Source organism: Haematobia irritans, chromosome 5, assembly GCF_050003625.1.
Source record: "Haematobia irritans isolate KBUSLIRL chromosome 5, ASM5000362v1, whole genome shotgun sequence".
Lineage (NCBI taxonomy): Eukaryota > Metazoa > Arthropoda > Insecta > Diptera > Muscidae > Haematobia > Haematobia irritans.
The window spans coordinates 26,812,092-26,821,062 of NC_134401.1; the positions used below are offsets into that span (position 1 = coordinate 26,812,092).

The window sequence follows — 8,971 nt, forward strand, 5'->3', positions numbered from 1 at the left end:
AAATTACACTACGAACTAACATCCTCCAAATGTAGTACATTTAAATGTTAAAAATCTATTTTAGCACATATTCCATTACAAGGTAAAAAATTCATTAAAATAATATTTTAATGAAATATGACTGTGACTCACATATATCACCTCGAAAGCAAAGTCATGGTGAATACCGTGTTGTAATAAAGGGCACATATGTAAAAAAATAATAATAATAATTCAAATACTACAATATATTGTTAAACAGTATTCTAGTAATTTAATGTAATGTACCTAGAACGATTAACAAACAAAACTAAGTCAATAGAATTGTCATGACTTGTGTTCTACAGTGTGATTTCTTAATAAACTCGATTTCTTTAGTATATTTCCATACCATATACGACTTTTGACTATAAAAAGACCTGGTTGAGAATCGTATACAGAATAGTATTAATTATTCACTTGAACTCGAGACTTGAAGATTTTCACTAGCAATGGAGATGAAATTGGTTATCGCTGTATTGTGTCTGATTGCCGTCACAGGTGTATATGGTCAATCGGTAAGAATTGTGAAAATATAAAAAAAGGATAAATGCTAAACCATATATCTTCCTTGGATTGGAATCACGTGAAGATGTTTGAATATAACTGCTTAGTGTAGATCTACAGAGAAAATTAAGAGAGTGAATATAAATTGATAAGATTTGCTTCTCCAAAAAGCTCTAGAACTTAAATTTGTGAATCGGTTTTTAAGGGAGCTGTACCTAAAAGTGATGCGATATGACCCATTTGCAATATCATCCGACATACATCAATATCAACTTCGTGTGGCAAGTTTCAAGTCGATAGCCTATTTCGTTCGGAAGTTATCATGATTTTCACAGACGGATGGACGGCCAGACTACCAGAGATCGACTCAGAATTTCACCACGACCAAGAATCTGAGACAAATATAAAAATATCAATGTGATATAAAGTGAAACTACAATGAAAATAATTTCATCCCAATATTGAACCTCACACTTCCTGACAATATAACTGGTCAGGTTAGGTATAGTGGCAACCAGAGAATGAAGCCGACCCATTTTTATGGGCGGTGATACCTCGATGTGATCTTTCCATCTTCTTCCTTCTGATGCGGTCCCAGAGCTTCCACCTGTTCGTTTTCTTTGAAATAAATTTCAGAACAACCAACCAGAGGCCCTGATGAATGAATAAGGAAGTATATTCCTTAGGTTAGGTTAGGTTAGGTTAGGTTAGGTTAGGTGGCAGCCCGATAATCCTCTTAATGTTTTGTGTAAAATCTTTAATTCGGTCTATTCACTGATTTATATTTAATTGAATTGAAAAGATATATTTCGTAATATCCCGGCTGCTATTAGCCGTGGAAATAAATAAATAAATAGGGTTATGAAATGAATATAGTTTCAGTCTTGTCTGTTGCGTATATCCCGAACGACGCCATTTATTGTCCACCACTACTGATTTTCGCACCCAATATTTACACAAGTCGGGCATCGATAATTCCCGAAAGAGGATTTTTGGGTTGGGCATTGAGCGTGGCTGTGAATACCATTTCAAGCCCCAGATATCCCTGCATAAAGTTTGAACTCTTCAGATTCAGTTTTGAGGTGTTTTCCAATAATGATATTTAACATTCATCATATTATCACAATGTCTTCATAATTTTAGCTTAAAACCACCCGACAAGAGTAGCTTAAAATCTTATATTTATCTGAATTTAGTTCTGCTCATAATTGTATTTCGTAATTTTCTCTTTATTTTTCAGCAACTAAACCTGAGTGAGGAACAAAAAGTACATGCTCTCCAATATGCAGCTGCATGCATGGAACAAGAAAAAAGTACAACCGAAGACTCTGTAGCTCTAACACGTGGTCAATTTAGTGGTCTGAGTAAAAATGCCAAATGTTTTGTCAAATGCTTCTTTGAAAAGGCTGGTTTTATGAAAGATGGTGTCGTTTTGCCCGATGTTCTAACAGAAAAATTGGGACCCAATGTTGGCGAGGATAAACTTAAGGCAATTATGGGAAAATGTAATAGCGTTAAGGGTAGTGATAAATGTGATACAGCTTTCAAGTTGTTTGAATGTTATTATAAAGAACATACTTTATTTTTGTAAAATCTGAACACAATAAAAATTACGATACTTAATGCTACACTCCGAAAAAATGTGTAAATATTATTAAGGAAAGCCATAGGATGAGGGATATAATAACTTTGTTTGTAACGTAAGTCAATATTGATCGCAGTACCCAAAAAGTATACACACTTCATGGTCATAATGGAATTTTGAGTCAATTTTGAGCCAATATTCGTCCGTTCGTATGATATAATCACTCTAGTTTTATAACGATATTAGTATGAAACTTAAGCACTTAAACTTACAAGGATTTCAGTGGTGAAGTAATAGAGATGCGCTTCTTCTACGTATGCATTTCAGCGCTTTCAGAAGCAGAAAATACAGATATGTTCCCCGTCAGAGGTGGTCATATGCCTTCTCTGGGTGGAATATAACATATATCACATTGCTTTCTAGCAATAAAAATTGGTCCATATCGGTCCATAATTATATATAGCCCCCATATAAACCGATCCCCAGATTTTACTTACGGAGCCTCTTGAAGGAGCAAATTTCATCCGATCCGGTTGGAATTCGGTACGTGGTATTTATATATGGCCTCTAATGACCATGCAAAAATTGGTCCATATCGGTCTATAATTATATATAGCCCCCATAAAAACCGATCCCCAGATTTGACTTACGGAGCCTCTTGGAGGAGCAAATTTCATCCGATCCGGTTGAAATTCGGTACGTGGTGTTAGATTATGGTCTCTAACAACTATGCAAAAATTGGTACATGTCGGTCCATAATTATATATAGCCCCCATATAAATCGATCCCCAGATTTGAACTCCGGAGACTCTTGGAAGAGCAAATTTCATCCGATCGGGTTGAAATTTGGTACGAGGTGTAGTATACGGTATCTAACAACCATGCAAAAATTGGTCCATATCGGTCTATAATTATATATATAGCCCCCAGATTTGACTTACGGAGCCTCTTAGGGGAACAAATTTCATCCGATCCGGTTGAAATTCGGTACGTGGTGTTTATATATGACCTCTAATAACCGTGCAAAAATTACTCCATATCGGTCTATAATTATATATAGCCCCTATATAAACCGATCCCCAGATTTGACTTACGGAGCCTCTTGGAGGTAGGGTTGCCAGATGATGGTTGCCGAAATCCGGGACATTGCGCCGTACATTCCGGGATTTGTCGGGACAAGCAAAAACAGTCATATTTTTCGATATTAGTTCCCCATATTTTATCACCTGGTAAATTTGCATAAACGCCATGGCGTAGTCGTAATTGTTAGCAAGCTTTGAAATTCCTAAATATATTGAAGCCTCTGAAACTTTCTCTAAATATATTGAAGCCTCTGAAACTTTCTCTAACAACCATGCAAAACTTGGTACATGTCGGTCCATAATTATATATAGCTCCCATATAAATCGATCACCAGATTTGACCTCCGGAACCTTATTGAGGAGAAAAATTCATCCGATTCGGTTGAAATTTGGTACATTGTACTACTATATGGACGCTAACAACCATGCTAAAATTGGTCCATATCGGTCTATAATTATATACAACCGATCCCCAATCACACAAAAAGTGGTCTCTATCGGTTCATAATTCGATATAGCCCCCATATAAAGCAACCCACATATTTCAATTCTGGCTCTCTAATTACCGAGCAAAAGTCCATATGGGTTCGTAATTATTTGTAGACTTACCTATATATACATTTTTGTCTAATATATACCACATATGGTCTATATTACAGTTTAGAAGACTGTTTAAGAAAGTTGAAGATACCTTGCCATAGGCAAGTAATTCGATTGTGAGTGACAGTCTTTAGTAGAAGTTTCTACGCAATCCATGTTGGAGGGTACATAAGATTCGGCCTAGCCGAACTTACGGCCGTATATATTTGTTGTGTATTCGAGATCTTTAAAACTTTACCAGGCTAATTAATTTTTCATCTATCGTACCCACACCTAAATAATAAATAATAATAATCAACGTTTTTATTACAGCATTACTGATATAAACTCATATTATGCAAATACTTGTTTAATAAAAGTAGTTAATTGGTATTTTATCTTGCTATAATTGTAAAAACATTAAGTAAATGTACCAAAATATCATATCAAAAAAAAAAAAAAAACAATCAAATAATAAAACAATATACTATTTATGGAATTTAGTGTACCCTATATAAAGGAATGGAAAAATATAAACCATTTGTTCGGAGGGTTTAAAACGAATTTAAGTAAAATTGAGCAAAGTATGCAAATTCTAAAAATTCGTATTTTTACCAGAGGTGATGAAATAGATTTAAATATTTCTTTAAATATTTCTATTTTACAAACCACTTCAGTAGCATATTATCATGCAAGTTAGTGTGTCTGATTGCTATCCTGCACACACGTTTTGAAATTGTAGACCATATAATATAGAATGAATCATGTAGAGTTAATCAAAATTTCAAAGCACTTAAATTCCAAAATAATTTTAAATAAAACTCCAGATGGAAAAACTACAAAATAATATCAATTAGTTTCAACTGCCATTAAAAAGAGATCAATAATACAATTTGCAATCAACTGTGACTTATGGCCCAAATAACATTTTCCTATAAATAGCAGAAATGTATACGGCTTCAGTATCAGTAACTTTTTTGATCAAAATAACAATTATTCGCGTTAAAAAAAAATAAATTTTAAAAAATGAAATATCTTTCAATATTTGCTTTGGTAGTTCTTCTTGCTGGCGAGACAGTCAATGCACTTGTGGTAAGTTATAGTGAAACCCTTTCACATCAATGTAGCCTTTCTTAAGGATTCGCTTTATCCATATCACAGCCTGTCAAACTGAGTGCAGAACAAATGGCTCGTGCTGCGCAAGTGGCTGCCGAATGCATTGCTCAAGAAAAAACCACCAAAGATGCTGTCATTGCTTTCTCGCAGGGTGAATTTTCCAAGGCTGACAAAAATGTAAAATGCTATGCAAATTGTTTTCTTACCAAAGCTGGTATCCTTGTTGATGGTGTTGTGCAACCATCTGTGGTCAAACAAAAATTGGAAGGTACTGTTGGTGAAGAGAAATTGAAGGCGATTATGGAAAAATGTGGTCATCTCAAAGGTAGTGATAATTGTGAGACAGCTTTTATGCTCTTCGAATGTTATCACAAAGAACATGCCGATATTGTTTGAAAAGGAACTGAGAGACAATTCCGGTCGTTCGATGTTGAAACTTGTTTCTGTAAAATTATAACAAACAAAACTTATTTAATAAATTACAGCATCCATAAACATGAAAGAAGAAACCTATTTTCTATTACGTATTGAGAATAATGCTAAGATCATGTGTGGAAGAGTTTACTTTAATAGATAAAAACTGAGGGATTTGGATATTTTCAGCGAGGTAATTAAGCGGGAATTTTGTTTAATTGGCTGCTACATTTCAGTTGAGATGAGTTGACTCACTAAATATTTCCAGCGGCTCCTAAAATAAGGGGAGCAAAGCCACCATGGTGCAACCCACCCAAAAACCCAAAAAATACTTCAGCAGTAAGAGTTTAATTGCGTTTTTTGGTATACAATAAAGTAGGCAGTGCATCCACACTGCATGAATCGGTGACAAAAACGTAAACGAGTAAGCAAATTAGTTTATGATCATTCATTTACGTTATTGCAACCAATTCATGCAGTATAGATGCATGAACAGTAGATCCTTTACGCCAACCCAGCAAAAATACTTCAGCAGTAAGAGTTTAATTGCGTTTTTTGGTATACAATAAAGTAGGCAGTGCCTCCACACTGCATGTATCGGTGACAAAAACGTAAACGAGTAATGAAATTAGCTTATGATCATTCGTTTACGTTATTGCAACAAATTCATGCTGTATAGATGCATGAAAGTTAGTGCTGTTTTCCTTCACACCAACAATGCTATACTCAAGATTATACAACACTTCTGAGCAATAATGCTATTGAAATGAACAATTGTATCAGCGCAACGTAGAAGCTGCTCTAAATCGGGACATCGTCCACAAAAATCAGCGCTGATTCGGTTGTTTTGCAAGCAGTTGGTACTGCCTCTCTCCCTTACAATCCTGCTGAAATAGTGCTCAATTTTTTGCTGGGAACAATGCTATACTCAAGACCAGGGCTGTGGAGTCGTGTCAATTTTGCTCGACTACGACTCCAACATTTCTTATTAGCCTCGACTCCGGAGTCGACTCCAATTTTGCTCGACTACGACTCCAACATTTCTTATTAGCCTCGACTCCGGAGTCGACTCCAGGTAGTGTACCTAAATTTCATTTTAACAGTATTCCAATTGTAATTTTAAGGTGTAGTGTTCCAAAAATAGACCGATATAAGTATTCTATTTTGTCATATGTGTTTATATGTGCTAAAGAACCCTAATTTTAAATTTTGATGCGACTCGACGAAAAATCTTAGCATTTTAGGGATGTAAAGAACTCTACATTTTAATATCAGGCCAATTAATTAAAATACGACACAAGACTATATAGCGACCACATCAAAATATGGGTAGATAACAACAATCTCCAGAATATGTATTTATAAAAACCAAAAATTTCCAGAAGTTTAAGAAGTAAAATCCTGGTATTAATCTATATAGGCATTTTATAAAAAATAAATCTATATAAAAAAGAAAAGTACAAAAATCAAAATGTTGGGCTAATCAAATAGAAAGTTTAGATGTTAAACAAGTATATACGGCCGTAAGTTCGGCCAGGCCGAAGCTTATGTACCCTCCACCATGGATTGCGTAGAAACTTCTACTGAAGACTGTCATCCACAATCGAATTAAAGGGTGATACGGTCAAAATTTGGTCAAGGGAAAACGCGTGTAAATCGGTGAAATCGTTTATTTAAAAAATCAAATTAATTTTTTTTTTTCAAGTTCAATTAGTATAAAATTCAGGAAAAATATTCAGTTAGGCTTTCGCTTTTCCAAATCCGAATTGCCGGGCCTCACGCTTGACACCTGCCATCAGATTTTGTACAGCCACCTTGTCCACCTTCTTCGCCGCAGAAAGCCAGTTTGCCTTGAACTGCTGCTCGTCCTTAGCAGTCTTTTTGGTCTTCTTTAGGTTCCGCTTGACAATAGCCCAGTATTTCTCAATTGGGCGGAGCTCTGGCGTGTTGGGAGGGTTCTTGTCCTTGGGAACCACCTGCACGTTGTTGGCGGCGTACCATTCCATGGCCTTTTTACCGTAATGGCAAGATGCCAAATCCGGCCAAAACAGTACGGAACAACCGTGTTTCTTCAGGAAAGGCAGCAGACGTTTATTCAAACACTCTTTCACGTAAATTTCTTGGTTGACAGTCCCGGAAGCTATGAAAATGCTGTTTTTCAAGCCACAGGTACAGATGGCTTGCCAAACCAGATATTTCTTTGCGAACTTTGACAGCTTTATGTGGTTGAAAATATCTGCTACTTTTCCCCTTCCTTTTGCCGTATAAAACTCCTGTCCCGGAAGCTGCTTGTAGTCGGCTTTGACGTAGGTTTCGTTGTCCACTACCACGCAGTCAAACTTCGTCAGCATCGTCGTGTACAGCCTCCGGGATCGCGCTTTGGCCGTCGTATTTTATTTATCATCGCGATTTGGAGTCACTACCTTCTTGTAAGTCGATAGTCCGGCTCGTTTTTTGGCTCGATGCACGGTTGTAGACGATACACCCAGCTTATTTGCGGCATCTCGGAGAGAGAGGTTAGGGTTTCGCTTGAAACTACCGGCAACTCTCTTTGTCGTCTCAGCGGCTTCCGGTTTTCGATTTCCCCCCGATCCAGTCTTCCGGTTTTCGATTTCCCCCCGATCCAGACTTCTTCGCTGTCGATAAACGTTCCCCAAACACTTTAATTACATTTGTAATGGTTGATTTGGCAACTTTTAGCGATTTTGCCAGCTTTGCGTGCGAGTAGCTCGGATTTTCGCGATGCGCGAGCAAAATTTTGATACGCTGCTCTTCTTGCTTGGACGGCATTTTGACAACTGAAGAGTGAATTCCAAAATCAAAATAGGAGCAACATTCTACACACACACCTTCAAAATGAGGGGTGTTCAGGTTTTTTAAATGCAAAATTGAAAGAAATACGTCAAGTTTATTTTGACCAAATTTTGACCGTGTCACCCTTTAGAAGCTGCTCTAAATCGGAACATTGCCCACAAAAATTAGCGGTGATTCGGTTGTTTTGTAAGCAGTTGGTACTGCCTCTCTCCCTTACAATCCTACTGAAATAGTGCTCCATTTTTTGCTGGGAACAATGCTATACTCAAGACTATATATCACTTCTGAGCAATATATCTAGTAAAATTAGCAATTATATCAGCTCTATGTAGAAGCTGCTCTAAATTGGGACATCGCCCACAACAATCAGCGCTGATTCGGTTGTTTTGTAAGCAGTTGGTACTGCCTCTCTCCCTTACAATCCTGCAGAAATAGCGCTCCATTTTTTGCTGGGAATGGTTAGCATGCCCGCCTTGCATACAAAGGGTCATGGGTTCGATTCCTGCTTCGACCGAACACCAAAAAGTTTTTCAGCGGTGGAGTATCCCACCTCAGTAATGCTGGTGACATTTCTGAGTGTTTCATAGCTTGTCTAAGTGGTTTCACTGTCAAGTGGAACGCCGTTCGGACTCGGCTATAAAATTGAGGTCCCTCGTCATTAATCTAAACATGAAATTGGGCAGCACTCAGTGATAAGAGAGAAGTTCACCAAGGTGGTATTACAATAGACTGACTAGTCTAAATGCGCCTGAAATATAGGGCTGTCACTATCCCTAACCTGGCCTAACTAATCTAGATATATTTTGCAATTTCAATAGTCAAATTCAAAATTTCAACGATGTTGTCCTTTATAAAG

At 36.9% G+C, this 8,971-nt stretch overlaps 2 protein-coding genes across 2 annotated transcripts; both read left to right on the plus strand.

Annotated features, from left to right (window-relative positions):
- The first annotated feature begins 376 nt into the window (after nucleotides 1-376).
- On the plus strand, nucleotides 377-2,185 carry LOC142238874 (general odorant-binding protein 56d-like). The gene is made up of 2 exons (XM_075310601.1): nucleotides 377-536; nucleotides 1,766-2,185. Exons 1-2 carry the CDS (start codon nucleotides 471-473, stop codon nucleotides 2,114-2,116), a joined length of 417 nt encoding a protein of 138 aa, XP_075166716.1. The 5' UTR covers nucleotides 377-470; the 3' UTR covers nucleotides 2,117-2,185.
- A 2,564-nt stretch (nucleotides 2,186-4,749) lies between these two features.
- On the plus strand, nucleotides 4,750-5,396 carry LOC142238875 (general odorant-binding protein 56d-like). The gene is made up of 2 exons (XM_075310602.1): nucleotides 4,750-4,863; nucleotides 4,933-5,396. The coding sequence occupies exons 1-2, from the start codon at nucleotides 4,798-4,800 to the stop codon at nucleotides 5,281-5,283; spliced, it is 417 nt and encodes a 138-aa protein (XP_075166717.1). The 5' UTR covers nucleotides 4,750-4,797; the 3' UTR covers nucleotides 5,284-5,396.
- Nucleotides 5,397-8,971: the final 3,575 nt, after the last annotated feature.

Bases quoted from the DNA above. Each gene is read 5' to 3' on its own strand.
- LOC142238874 (XM_075310601.1), top strand. From the start codon at position 471: ATGGAGATGAAATTGGTTATCGCTGTATTGTGTCTGATTGCCGTCACA. The intron at 537-1,765 runs GTAAGAATTGTG...TTTATTTTTCAG, and splicing joins CAGGTGTATATGGTCAATCG to CAACTAAACCTGAGTGAGGA.
- LOC142238875 (XM_075310602.1), top strand. From the start codon at position 4,798: ATGAAATATCTTTCAATATTTGCTTTGGTAGTTCTTCTTGCTGGCGAG. The intron at 4,864-4,932 runs GTAAGTTATAGT...TCCATATCACAG, and splicing joins AGACAGTCAATGCACTTGTG to CCTGTCAAACTGAGTGCAGA.